Below are 15,274 nucleotides of genomic sequence, written 5' to 3' on the forward strand. Positions count from 1 at the left end.
TCTCATTTACCAAGTGCTTGCTGTGTGGTGGGCACAGTGAGTCAACCTCTCTTTTTAATCCTCAGAACAGTTCAATATTGTTGAATCTTACTATTACTCCATTTTATAGACAAGGAAACAGAAGCAAAGGATTTCACCCCCTGGCCCCAAGATAGCAGAGCTGGGATGTGGACCTAGATGGAAATCATTTTATTTTATTTTATTTTTATTATACTTTAAGTTCTAGGGTACATGTGCACAACGTGCAGGTTTGTTACATATGTATACATGTGCCATGCTGGTGTGCTGCAACCATTAACTTGTCATTTACATTAGGCATTTCTCCTAATGCTATCCCTCCCCCCTCCTCCCACCCCACAACAGGCCCTGGTGTGTGATGTTCCTCACCCGGTGTCCAAGTGTTCTCACTGTTCAATTCCCATCCATGAGTGAGAACATGAGGTGTTTGGTTTTCTGTCCTTGTGATAGTTTGCTAAGAATGATGGTTTCCAGCTTCATCCATGTCCCTACAAAGGACATGAACTCATCATTTTTTATGGCTGCACAGTATTCCATGGTGCATATGTGCCACATTTTCTTAATCCAGTTTATCACTGATGGACATTTGGGTTGGTTCCAAGTCTTTGCTCTTGTGAATAGTGTCACAATAAACATACGTGTGCATATGTCTTTATAGTAGCATGATTTATAAGCCTTTGGGTATATATCCAGTAATGGGATGGCTGGGTCAAATGGTATTTCTAGTTCTAGATCCTTGAGGAACTGCCACACTGTCTTCCACAATGGCTGAACTAGTTTACACTCGGTGGAAATAATTTTAAAACCACCCTCTTAACCATGTTACTGTCAGCTGCAGCCTCCATCACTGCCTACTTTCCAAGCAAGCAGCAGACCCAAGGGCAGTTCCCCAGATTTACTGTACCCTTAGGAATGGCTTGCTACATTCTCAGCACAACTTACAGATGAAGCACTAAGCCTACAAGGGTGACATGACTCACCTAGGGCCCCACGACATTTTAAAGCTAAATCTCAGATGGAAACCCAGGCGACTGACCTCACTTTCATCACTTAACCATGGCTCTGTTATTCAGCGCAGCAGAAAGAACTTTACTGAGAATGACAAATAACCACATTAGCAAACTCTCTGCTCTTTTCTTTTAATGTTTCTGTTATAAGCCCAACCCATCCTGCTGAACTGCTGCCATCCCAATCTTATAGCATATGGCTCTCCCTTCCCAGGAGTGTGATACACTGTGAAAAGGTAACCAATAAAAGCCCCTTTCTTGAGCACACTGAAGTAAGGAAGATAATTTACAAGTCACTCTCCAAAGCCCCTAGCTGGTAAGCTAAAGGAAATTCTTGAAACAGCTCTACTGCTCCATAAGAAGTAGGAAAATATGTTGCAGAAAAAGAAGAAGAAAGAAGTGCGCACACACACATGCTCCCCTCACTGCATTTACTTTGGGTATGGAAAAGTCATCACACTTCAGGACTAAGGGCAAGTGGAGCGCAGCTATGGCTCAGGGCACCGATTAGGCATTTACTTAAGAAACTAAAAGAAGTGGGGAAAGAAAGAAGAAAATCCTTTCACCACTTACCCTGAATTCCTCAAAAGGCTGGACCGTGTCTTCTTCATCTTTGGATCCCATGGACCTATCATAGTTACCTCACCAATTGCTGCCATCCTTTCTAAAGGTAACTCCTCCAAGAAGCCTTCACAGCTCCAACTGGTGGAGAACAGAGGTCACCAAGGCTCTACCTCAATCATATCCATAACAAATCTTACCATAGTGCATCTTGATTCATCTGATTGGAACTCAGTCTTTCCTCAACAAACTGGGAGCTTCTTAACAGCAAGACTGGTGTTTCACATCTCTGTATCCCAAGAGTAGATATAGCACGATACTACAGTGGATACTCAGGAAATGTAGGCTGACTCCAGTGCTACAGGGCTTTGCCTTGGGCCCTGTCCCATTCATACTATATCAATGACTTTAAAACAACCAAATCCGTTGGTGATAATAAATTGGAAGGGAAAGCTACCACCATCAAAGACAGCACTGATAGCCAGAATGATTTCTATAAGCTGTCTCTCAAGGTTGAAACCCATAAACAAAATAAAATCTCATGGAGAGTTGAGATAGGCATTGCATGAAGTTTCAAAATGCACATACAAAACAGAAAAGATTCAAAATTTTTAAAATCATATTGTAAAAAATAACTGCATGTAAAAAATAGCTACATTAAAAAAATCGCTGTGTAACAACATTTGGGGAGACCTAGCCTGAGATCAACATGGGAGAAAAATGCAAGTTTTATTTGGCTACAAGCTTAACGGGAACCATCAGTGAGATATTGTTCTTCATTACTAGTGCAGCTCCTACTCACAGTAACAGTAGGCGTGCCCGTAGTACCAGTAGGATAGCACTGACAGCAATTAGGATGGAAGCTACCATGTATCACATGCTATCTGCCAAACATTGTGCTAAGTCCTGTACTACACTCTCTCACTTCCTTACAACTCTATGAAGTAGAAATCTTCATCCCCATTTAAGAAGAAAGTAAACTGAGTCTCAGAGCAGTTAAGTGACTTGCACAGGGTCACACATCTGGGAAGCCACAGTTACAGTGACAAGATTCAAACCCAGCTTGATTGGCATCCACTAACCAAACTCTTAACTGCGGATGTAATCTGAGACCTGATGAGAAAGAACGAATAAAAAAAGGATAGCTCCACTATTATTTGCATCTATCAGACAACATCTAGAATGCTGTGTATAATTCTGGGTGTCCATTTATAAAAAAGGACATTTTCCCCCAATTCATGTTATTCAGAGGAATGTAACTGGGTTGCCCTGAATTGCAAACCCAGTTATCCCAGGTGCAGCAGAAGAATGGGAATGCTTATCTAGAAACAGAAAGATGGGTGGGGCAGGGGAGACACGACAATTGTTCTTAGGTATCTGAAGAGCTTGTATGTACAAGGCAGAAGGAAGATACATTCTTATTCTCAGCAACAGCAGAATGAGGGCCACTGAGTTGACACTTCAAGGAGGATTTGAGTTGGACAGAGGAACCTTCAGTGAGAACATCTGACAATGCAGTAAGTTGCCCCAAGTGTTGGAGAGTTCTTGTTCACCAAGAAGCTTTTAGCAAGAGGCTGCAGGACCACAGCTGTCAGGGGTATCAAAGAAGGAATTCCCACAGGGGGAGAGGTTAGAGAAGGTTTCCACTTCCCACCTTTCAGATCCACTGACCCTCCAAACTAAGGAGGCCATGGTACATTTTGGTGTTCTGCTCTCTTTGCTCAGGAAGAATCAATAGTTGTAACATGAGGCTCTAAGGGTCATTTTGTCCTGAAGTGGAAACAAACGGTATTTCTAACATTGTCCAAATAGTAACTGGAATTAGAATTCGCTCTTTTCAAGCAAGAAGCATATGCCTGGATAACGTGTTTGGAAATGTGTCTGCAGGATCTAAATATCTGAGCCATACATTTGAGTTTATTTCTATTTCTCAATAGTTCTATTTTACTGGATGAAGAACCTTGCAACTGATCCACAGTGAAAAATTACAATGAGTAAACGTTAGTACTTCCTCCAGAAGACATTCAGCTTCCACTAGGGAGAAGGAGATAAAATTATTTTCCCAAGCATAGTCCCAAAAGGCTGATATTTTGATCACCTTGCTTTCCCCTTGGCACTTACTCTGTATAACTTGTAGCTGTATTAAATTTATTATCAGGTGAACTTCATCATCACTTTCGTGCTTTTTTTCATTTTGAACATTAGGTTAGTTCTCTATCAAACTGATATATTCATGTCCTCAGAATGTCCTGATTAAAAACATGTGAGTGTGCCAGGTGCAGTGGCTCATGCCTGTAATCCTAGTACTTTGGAAGGCTGAGGCGGGTGAATCACCTGATGTCAGGAGTTCGAGACCAGCCTGACCAACATGGCGAAACCCCGTCTCAACTGAAAATACAAAATTAGCCAGGCGTGGTGACACATGGCACATGCCCGTAATCCCAGCTACTTGCGAGGCTGAGGCAGGAGAATCGCTTGAACCCAGGAGGCGGAGGTTGCAGTGAGCTGAGATAGTGCCATTGCACTCCAGTCTGGGCAACAAGAACGAAACTCCATCTCAAAAAATCAAAACAAAACAAAACAAAAAACACATGAGTGAAGGTCTTATAGCAGGGAAAAATTCTCAATTAACTTCCTCCCCCAGCCCCCAGCACATACTAGGTACTCAATGAATGCTTGCTTGAAATGATGAGGCTGTTGATGGGACCATCAATGGGTATGAAAGTCTTAACTAAGGAGAAAGATGATATGATATTTACCGGTTTTTGCCAGACTGAGAAAATGGCAGTCTCATCGCCTGGGCAGAGGAGGAGCAGGAGGCAAGCTAAGTAACAGTCTCCTGTTTCTGTTGCGCACTGAGACACAGTGGTGGGAGGCCAGAGGATCACAGGGAAGGGGAACAATCAAGTGTGGAGTTCAGAGGATCTAAAAAACTACTGTGAGTCCAAGCCCTAAGTCCTATCATGCAGTGGCAAAGAAGTATCTGAGTGGGGTCAACAAGTGTGGCATCTGCAAGCATGAGTATACATGCTAATCTCTGGCCAGAGAACTGGTATGTGCCCCAAATGTACTTAATGTGCTATGTGTGGATAGGCAAGAGCTCAGAGGGGTGGCCTCTGCACACCACAGGAGACAGACAAGGAGGGCTTATCCCAGGTCAATTCTATTTTTGTGTGTATTTTGTTTGTTTTATTTTTTGAGACTGGGTCTGGCTCTGTCACCAAGGCTAGAGTGCAGTGGTGTGATCTCAGCTCACTGCAACCTCCGCCTCCCAGGCTCAAGCCATGCTCCCACCTCAATCTGCCGGGTGGCTGGGACTACAGGCATGTGCCACCATGCCCAGCTAACTTTTTGTGTTTTTTGTAAAGATGAGATTTTGCCATGTTGCCCAGGCTGCTCTCAAACTCCTGAGCTCAAGCGATCCTCCTACCTCAGCCTCCCAGAGTGCTGGGATTACAGGCATGAGCCACTGCACCCAGCATATCCGAGGTCAATTCCATACATCAAACAACCCTGAGAAACAGAGGACACTTTCCAAAATGTCTAGAGCTACACAATCTATTAGACAATCAAATTCCACATTAACAGAAGCAAAACAAACTGAATCTCTGGCTAAAATGTGATAAGTAGCAGAGATTCATTCAGAGGAGGAATACATTTTGGAAACTTTGATCTGACTGGGCTTTGATGATCCAGGAAGCATGAGCAAAGTTTTCATTGAGAGAATGAGTATGTGATAAGCCAACAAAAGGTAAGGGTAAGAGGAATATCAGCAATCACTATTTATAAATATTGTTTTCTTTCCCTCTGCTTCTTTTTTTCTTTTTTCCCTGCCTCGCCCCACACCCCCACCATGCTTCTAAAGGCCAACGTTTCTCATTAACTCGGCTGATGGAAGTAAGCAATATTATAATTAGCCAAAACATAATATATACAAAAAGAGTAAAATAACAACATTCCTCTGTTGTTGTTTGCACATACAATGACATATTAAATGTCACACAATTTCATCCAGTATAATTATTTCTAATTTGTAGACAAGGAAACTGAAGATATATTCTACATTTAGCAGTAGTCCTTTAATATTAAGTGGCAGAGCTGTAATCCAAGTTACTTTGGTTAATTCCAAAATTAGAGTTCTTTCCCTGACAGCCAAGTGTGATGGCTCACACCTGTAACCCCAGCACTTCGGAAGGCGGAGGCAGGTGGATCACCAGAGGTCAGGAGTGCAAGACCAGCCTAGCCAACATGGTAAAGCCCCGTCTCTACTAAAAATACAAAAAAATTAGCTGGGTGTGGTAGCACGGGCACCTGTAATCCTAGCTATTCGGGAGGCTGAGGCTGAAGAATCGCTTGTACCTGGGAGGCGGAGGTTGCAGTGAGCCAAGACTGTGCCACTGCACTCCATCCTGGGTGACAGAGCGAGCCTCCATCTCACATAAAACAAAATAAAACAAAAACAAAAGGAGAGTTCTTTCTCTGAGAAAAAGAAGCCACCTAAATGCAATTGTGTCCCTCACAGAGAGGGAAAGATATCACAGATCACCCCATCCTGTCACATCATCAACTGAACAAGTCAGCATGGTACCTTGGTACTGAAAGTGAGTATGCAGATGTGGGAAATTAGAACGTTATATAACCTCTACATATTTCTTTAACTGAAAGCACTACATAGCACCACAGATTAATATCCATCTCAGACTTAGGCAACTGAAAAGCAAATAACCACAAACTACATTTTCAAAAACCACATTATGATTGGGTTAAGATACATCACAGCACTGGCCATTTACTAGGTTGTATCTGTGAGGAGGGGAATGAGGCCATCTAAATGTGGCACCTCCACAGGACACACACGTGGGACACACACACACACACACACACACACGTTAACACCAAGCTGACCTTTTTTTCACATGGCCAAATACCTCATCTTCTCTCAGATGTGTACAAAGCACACATGGCTGTTTCCACAACCTGCTTTTGCCATAAATGACTGCCCAATAAAATAAAAACTAATGATTAACTTTTGCTCCCTGGAAATCACTGAAAAAGAAAAATATATTTCCTGAATAGCCTTTGCATACAGGGCACTGACTATTCCCAAGCTCTCTAAAGAAGCTTTAAAATTATTTGCCATTATGAGTTAGTCACAGAACTAACATAAATACATAACACAGAAGAGGTCAGTTCCTGAATTGAAATATTTACTAACCACGTGGATATTTTGGTTGTAAACATTCCCTGAAAATGTCTCTTCTAACCAGCCTCTGCTTATGGAACACATGGAGTCTGGACAGTCACCAAACTCCCCCAATTCCATATATCTGGAATTGGTATTATTGTAGGGTCAATAATTATATACAGGTTCTTTGCTAAGCACTAGAGATACACAGTCCATTAGGGAAGAAAAGCAAATAAATTAAGATCTCAAAGAGAAATAGGACTTAACCAGACCAGATGAGAACTACCACAGCTGTGAAGAATTGCAGGGCTCAAATCCTAGAGAGGCGAAACTGTTTTCCTTAGAGATCTATTGCCTCAAATGGCAGATGTAAGGCTGAGAAGCTGAGCAGAACTTTCAATAGACTCATGGCCTGAGGATATAAAAAACTGGAGTTTAAGGCCCTCCAAGGTGGAGGATCTATGGTAAAACCCCTAGACTTTTGGTTGGCACCCTGAAGAACTATACCCAGGGGGAACTGGAAATAGACTGGCCATTACAGGGACTGAAGCTCTGCTTCAAATCATCTCAATTCCTGACTAGATTAAAGCTAATCTGAAATAGAAGTTTCTAGAAGCAAAGGTAAATCCTTTCCAGAGACACATCACACTATCTAGATCTCAACCTCCACAATTTTTCACATAAAATGTCTGATAGTCAGTCAAAACTAACCAGGCATGTGAGAAAACAAGACATGACTGAAAGCCAAGAACAACAGAAACAGATCAACATGGTGGCCAGATATTAGAGTTATCAGACAAACTTTTAAAAATGATGACTGAAAAACACAGTGAAACAGCCCTGCACACTGACCAGAGCACCTTAAATAAAACATATTGACGATATCAAGCATTGATGAGAAGAACAGTTTTTGTTCTTTTTCTTTGGCTAAAAGAGAAAGTAAACACAGTAAACTGTTAACATTATGTAGTAGGTACACAGTTATCTATTACACTACAGTATTTTCTGTACTATTCTGAATTTTTGTAACATTTCATAATTAACTGTTTAAAAAAGAAAAAAAAAGATGTGGCTAGAGAGATCAGCAAGGGTTAAATTATGTTAGCCTTCAGAAGTCATGTGCAAGAATTTATACTTAATCAGCCAGGTGCAGTGTCCCACATCTGTACTCCCAGCACTTTAGGAGGCCAAGGCGTGAGGATTGCTTGAGGCCAGGAGTTCGAGACCAGCCTGTGTAACAGAGCAAGACCCCATCTCCACAAAAATTAAAAATAAAAGTAACAAGACCTGGCATGGTGGCTCACACCTGTAATCCCAGAACTTTGGGGGGCCAAGGCGGGCAGATCACCTGAGGTCAGGTGTTTGAGACCAGTCTGGCCAAAATGGCAAAACCCCGTTTCTACTAAAAATACAAAAATTAGCTGGCGGGCACCTGTAATCCCAGCTACTTGGGAGGCTGAGGCATGAGAATCGATTGAACACGGGAGGCAGAGGCTGCAGTGAGCTGAGATCACGCCACTGCACTCCAGCCTGAGGGATAGAGCGAGACTCTCTCAAAAAATAAAAATTTTAAAAAAAGATAAAAGTAATTAAGTTTTTAAAAAATATTTTACACTTTATTCTTTGGATAATAAGAAGGCATTAAAGGATTTTAAACAGGGGAGTGACCTCACGTGACTTGCTCTCTATATAGATCAGTCTAGTCGCAATATGGCAAAGAGAGGGAAGGCAGGGAGCCCTCTGGGAGGCTGCTGCAGTAACCCAGGTGAGGGATGATCATGGCTTTTCTGCTGGCAATGAAGAAAAGCTATAAAGACCTGAATTATGGAGTATGAACTGTCTAAGGATTTGGGGTTTAGTTCTCAAAACTGTTAAATTATATCCCAGTCAAATGAGGAAGCAAAGGAGGCCACTGGGACAAAGAGAAACCTAAAACGAGAACAATTTCATTAGAGCAAGGGCAACATCCAGGATAAAGCCTGGGATTGGTGAAAAGAAAAATGTGAATTTTTCTGTAAATCCTTAGAAGAAACACAAGTAGCTCTAAAACTGAAAGCTAACAAGCGCTCAGCTCCACACCAGATGGTCAGATAGATACATTCACAACTTGCCAGCATTCTAAGGCCTTGTGCACCCCCTTCCAAGCATGCAGATGCTTTTATCTGAGATGAAAAAAATTCTATTTCTGATTCTGACAGCAAATGCCAAGTCACATCTTGCCAGTAGAGAATGACATCTCCCGACTACAAACCCACCTAGAATTTTACAACCTTATTCTCATTTTGACCACTACTTCCGCCAGCCCCGCTGGAAAGTAAAAGAAACTGAGGAGGGATGACAGTTTCTAAAGAACTCAGCTTTTTTATCTGCAGCCCCCAAAAAGTAGATCTGTTTTCTCTAGATTATTCATGAGCAGCCCATGTGTTATTCTGTGAAGAAAAATTAAGCATATCCAACAACTTTATTCCCGTATTCTGAAAAATGAGCCTCAGGCAGAGTCTATTTCTTCAATTGCTCTGTAATCCTATATTCAGAAGATATTGAAGAATTAATTTTCTTTATCATTACCCTTTGAGCCTTTTCAAAAAGTTCAGGTTTAAAATTAAGCACATCAAGTAACCAGTCTAGCTAGTTTGGTTATAAATATACATTCTTGGAACTGACTTATGAATGACTACTTTGCTAGAGATGGGATTTTGCATGATATTCTCCCCCCAATCTGTTCACACCATAAAAAATATTCAGAGATGTTCTTTTTAAAGGAAGCACTTTCCACACACATGTCCATGTAGTGTCTCAATTTGTATACATTCTGCTGGGGTAGCTTGGTTTTAGAGGCAGGGTAGTATACTATTTGCATTCAACATTTTTCACATGCCAGAATAAGTAAAACTTGGACAAACATGGTTGCCTTCTGTTCCTAAGTTATAAGGTGCATCGGTCTGACATACTAAGAGGTTCAGGAATTAATCACTAAATGACACAACTTCCTGCTTCAACATTTAACCAGAAAACACCCTTTCTCTTTCTCTCCAAACAATGCTGCTGAATCAAAATTTCAACCCATCAGAACTCAGGCAACTAGAGGCATGATAAATACCACCTAGCAGATCTTAATAGTTCATAATAAAACAGTAATAAACTTTATAGTTATTTATATATCATGCATGCTTTGATCAAATTTACGAGACTGAATATAATTTCTAAAGTTATAGGCAGATTTCCTCAAATAGTTATCACCATCACAATCCAGGAAAAGATAACATGCTCACAGACATTTTTACAAAATGCTCTGAGGTTGAAATAAGAAACATGCGCTTAATGTGCCTTTAGGGAAATCCCAAGACTAATTTCCAGAGTATGTAAATACCCCTCGGAAACACATGACAGCCTGGCTGCAGACTGCCCAGAGGACAGATGCCACCATTCCAAGACACATGCTCTGTGAATAATACTCACTGGGTTAAGCGTTTCTTCAACAGAATGATGAACGGTCCACCAGTCTGAAGTCCATTCCCATGCGTTCCCCACTATGTTGTATAAGCCATAACCATTGGGAGGGAAGGCATCAACCTAAAAACAAAGACAGGAAAAATGCTGTCAAACTATTCACCTGGTTTAAAAAACATCTTCAGTGCAGAAATGCAACAAGAGCTTTAATTTCAGAGTATGAATGTTGGGTTTTATTCCAACAGTCAAAGTACAATTTGACCAACATAAAAACAAAGAAAGGGGCATTTTTTTTTTTTTTGGCTTTGAGCTCTTAGAGGAATTCAGAAACCTAAAGAGAGTTCATATTAAATGGTATGAAAGTCAGAGAAATTATTCCTAATAGAGTTACTAATATTATCATAAATCAAAAATTTGTGTCAAACATTGGGTGAGTAGGCAGAGGATAGATGATACTTAGACTTTCAAAATCATTCACAGGAAAATCCCACTGGACCCAATATGAGTCTTGTCATCACAGCTCAGCTTTCCTGGCCACACAATGTCTTTCAGCACTGAGCGACCCCAAGTCAGTTAGCTCTGTCCTCTCCACAAGCTTCTGCCAACTCATCATCTTATCTTAAGCCTCAAAACTTAAGGGGATTTCTTTTTATAAAGAAAATGTGAATTCATTATCAAGTGTATTGGTAATACAGGGTTTTCAGTCTCTGAAACCTGAGTCTGAGGCAAACGGTATGCGTTCTTCAGCAGAAAATTATACATTTCAAAGGCAGGTCAGACAGTCTGCCACATAATACTGTCACAAACACAGGACCAAAGTGCAGAGTTTTTATAAAAGGGGGGAGAGCAGGAGAAAAAAAAAAAAACAAAAACTTTAACTGAACAATAATAAATGCAGAATAGTTTTGCTGGCTTAATGGCTTAACATTTTTCCCAACATTTTAAAATGGAAATTCTCAAACATAAAGAAAAATTTCATTTTTAAAATGAAAAAAATATATATGTATATCAAGTAATCCTTGGGGGGTTAAAAATCTTTTTGTAAATCCATGCTTTTTCCAGACTAAATGAAGTAGAATGGAAGGAATGAATAAACTAAAATTCATTCCATGTGGCTTCAGATGGTTTCACATCTACACATGAATATGGAAGCATCTGATGCTTGGGCAATTCAGAGCACTCCAATCAAAGTCACGAAGCTAGTGTGAAAAGAACTTAATTTGGATGAGTTGGAAAGCTGAAAATTCTCACCACACTGCTTCCAAAATCAGCAATCATTATGGAAACAGCAGTATTTATTCATTGGTTCATTCAGTAATTCCATGCACAGTGACTAAAGACAGTGAGGGCTTCAATAACAAATAATGAATGACCTCAACTAGTTTAATGAGGGAGAAAAAAAGAATATACCCAAAACTCAAAATCCAATTCTGAAATGCAGAATGGGATGAGTAGGGTAAGAGAGGGAAATAAAATGTCAGAGAAATTCACAAGAGGGAGAAATTTCTGGCTGAAGGCATTCTCCTTTACAAAAGTAGAGTTGTCTGGGCAGATTTCAAATAGGGCTCAGAGTTCAAAAGAGAAAGAAGAGGCCACAGGCATAAACAACTTTTTCAACAATTTGGAGATGATCAAAAAGAGCATGGTAGAGTAATAGCTGGGAGAGGTAGGAAGGAAAAGAAGAAATTCAGTTATTTCAGGAATACAAGGAAAGGAGCCAGAGGAGCAAGTGCAGTTAAAAGATGAAACAGGCCAGGTGCCGTGGCTCATGCCTGTAATCCTAGCACTTTGGGAGGCCAAGGTGAGCAGATCACCTGGGGTCAAGAGTTCAAGACTAGCCTGGCCAACATGGTCAAACCCTGTCTCTACTAAAAATACCAAAAAAATTAGCCAGGCAGGTGCATGGTGCACGCCTGTAATCCCAGCTACTCAGGAGGCTGAGGTAGGAGAATTGCTAAACCCAGGAGGCAGAGGTTGCAGTGAGCCAAGATGGCACCACTGCACTCCAGGCTGGGTGACACAGCGAGATTACGTCTCAAACAAACAAACAAAAACAGATGAAACAAACACTGGAGGAAGGAATCATTTTCCAGACTTATAGAGCACAGGTGGAGGTGCTCTCAAATCAGTCTGCCTGAGGTCCTATGTGTGCATCAATACTATTTTTTTTTTAGACAGGGTCTTGCTCTGTCACCCAGACTGGAGTACAGTGATGCAATCACAGCTCACTGCAACCTCAACCTCCCAGGCTCAAGCGATCCTCTCAGCTCAGCCTCCCAAGTAGCTGGGACCACAGGTGTGCACCACCACATCCGACTAATTTTTGGAATTTTTTGTAGACATGGGGTCTCCTCATGTTGCCCAGGCTGGTCTTGAACTCTTAGGCTCAAACAAACCTCTTGTCTCAGCCTCCCGAAGTGCTGGGATTATAAGCATGAGGCACCAGACCCAGTGACACCAACAGTTAACAGCTAACACTAGGCAAGCAACTTAACCTATATAGGTGCTATTTTGTCTGTAAAATGGGAAAAATAATAGTACCTACTCAAGGGTTTGGGTATTTTTTTCTTTACCCACCTTAAATAATTTGATGTTTAAGTGAAGTAGAATGTGGAGGTCACCACCCCTAAAATTACCATAGGTGAGTATGCCACTAAGGAAAATAAAAATGTTAACTGCCTGCTATTAAACCAATCTACTAACTAAAGCTTCCTCTCAGGAACCTCAAAAGCAAACAAATGTATATGAGAATACTCCTGGCACATTTTCAGATGAATAAGCTGATATGCGTTAAAGCCAAAATTAATCATTGTGTAACAAGCAGCATAGCAAAATGTAAATTCTTTAGTCTCACTGTGGTCAAAATAGTTTGCTCAGTATAAAATCAGGTCTAGCTGGGTGTGGGGGTTCATGCCAGTAATCCCAGCACTTTGGGAGGCTGAGGAAAAAGGATAGCTTGAGGACAGGAGTTCAAGACCAATCTGGGAAACACAATGAGACCTCACTTCCACAAAAAAAAAATTTTTTTTTAAGATAGAGTCTCATTCTGTCACCCAGGCTGGAGTGCAGTGGCCTGATCTCGGCTCACTGCAATCTCTGCCTCCTGGGTTCAAGCAATTCTCCTGCCTCAGCCTCCTGAGTAGCTGGGATTACAGGTGCACACTGCCACGCCCGGCTAATTTTTTTGTATTTTAGTAGAGACGGGGTTTCACTGTGTTTCCCAGTCTGGTCTCAAAATCCTGAGCTCAGGCAATCCACCTGCCTCAGACTCCCAAAGTGCTGGGATTACAGGCATGAGCCACCGCACCTGGCCCCCAAAAAATTTTAAATTAGCTGGGCATGATGGTGTGCACCTGTAGTCCCAGCTACTTGGAAGGCTGGGGTGGAAAAATCACTTGAGCCCAGGAGGCTGAGGTTGCAGTAAGCTGTGATCATGCCACTGCACTCCAGCCTGGGCAACAGAGCAGGACCCTGTCTCAAATAAATAAAATCAGACCTGAAATACTAAATACATGAAATACCAGGTCAGGGAACTATTTCCCTGTAGTCCATCTCATCATCAAAGTTAAATTCCTGCTCCAATTGACCAGAGCATGTGGACACAAAAGAGCAGCTTAGGTGGACTTGAGATACTACGTGTAAACGATTTCCATAAGATAGAGATCTCATTAAGACTCATTCTAAACACAGATGGCAGCTGTCTCTCTCTGGCTGGCTTGCTTGCTTTCTCCTCTAGTCCTGTTTGTCAAATTGGTTCCTTTAGGACTCCCAGTAAATGTTCTAATCTGTTTTAGTAACTTCCATGGCAACTTCTTCAGGTCAATTTCCTACACATATGCTGAACTTTCAGTCAAAAATTCCAATTCTAAACATCTGTAGAGTGTCCTTATTTCATATTGAACATTGTATTTTTTGAAAAGGTACACTGATTTTAGAAGAGTAAATGGCTCTATATTCCTTGGTAGCTCATGTAATTAAATAGAAAAGAAACTGTAGCTGCAAATGCTGTCAAGTATGCATAACTGTCCAAGAAAACCCTGTCATAGTCTTTTGCTAAAATGACTATGACACTTATATGGCACTTATATCATTCGTTTGGTTCATCAAAAATGCTTATCACAGGCCAGGCGCAGTGGCTCATGCCTGTAATCCCAGCATTTTGGGAGGTCAAGGTGGGAGGATCACCTACCAGCCTGGCCAACATGGCGAAATCCTGTCTCTACTAAAAATACTAAAGTTAGTCAGATATTGTGGTGCACAGCTATAATCCTAGCTACTAAGGAGGCTGAGGCAGGAGAATCGCTTGAACCCAGGAGGCGGAGGTTGGAGTGAGCCACGATCACGCCACTGCACTCCAGCCTCGGCAACAGAGTAAGACTCCATCTCAAAAAAAAAAAAAAAACAGACAGACAGAAAAATAAAAGAAATGATTATCACGGTCTTGTCCAAATGAGGGCCACAAAAGCCATCACCTTTGTCTTTGGAATGGAGCTCATTTCAAATGAGTATATGATTATGCCAACAAAAGAATGGTGAGAAAGGAACTCTTGTACACCCATAAAGGAAAACATGCCCCAAGTGTTCTGGAAAATAATTCAACCATATATCTGAAACTCTTACCAAGAAAGTTTTCTAACCTTTGACTCAATCATTTCACTGCTGGGAATCTATCTTTAAAAAATCATCAAAGGGCCAGGTGCGGTGGCTCATGCCTATAATCCCAACACTTTGGGAGGCTGAGGCGGGAGGATCGCCTGAAGTCAGGAGTTCAAGACCAGCCTGGCCAACATGGTAAAACCCTGTCTCTACTAAAAATACAAAAATTAGACAGGTGTGGTGGTGTGCACCTGTAGTCCCAGCTACTCGGGAGGTTGAAATGGGAGAATTGGTTGAACCCAGGAGACAAAGGTTGCAGTGAGCCAAGATTACACCACTGCACTACAGCCTGAGTGACAGAGTGAGACTTCATCTCAAAAATAAATAAATAGATAAATAAATAAGTAAATAAAATGGCTCAAGGTTGAAGTGAGTGCTCTTTTGCCCTTCTTCTGCC

General features: G+C 41.4%; 1 protein-coding gene across 6 annotated transcripts in view; it reads right to left on the reverse strand.

Annotated features, from left to right (window-relative positions):
• The window catches only part of SUMF1 (sulfatase modifying factor 1), a 696,570-nt gene that overhangs the window by 630,518 nt on the left and 50,778 nt on the right, over positions 1-15,274 (reverse strand). For all 6 annotated transcript variants that reach the window (XR_010111383.1, XR_010111382.1, XM_055109476.2 and 3 more), the window contains one exon: positions 10,231-10,344. Coding sequence is in view for 4 of the 6 variants with exons in the window: in XM_055109476.2 (XP_054965451.1) it covers positions 10,231-10,344 (114 nt within the window). In the remaining 2 variants the exon portion in view is untranslated. The remainder of the gene's footprint in view (positions 1-10,230; positions 10,345-15,274) is intronic.

Source organism: Pan paniscus, chromosome 2 (assembly GCF_029289425.2).
Source record: "Pan paniscus chromosome 2, NHGRI_mPanPan1-v2.0_pri, whole genome shotgun sequence".
Lineage (NCBI taxonomy): Eukaryota > Metazoa > Chordata > Mammalia > Primates > Hominidae > Pan > Pan paniscus.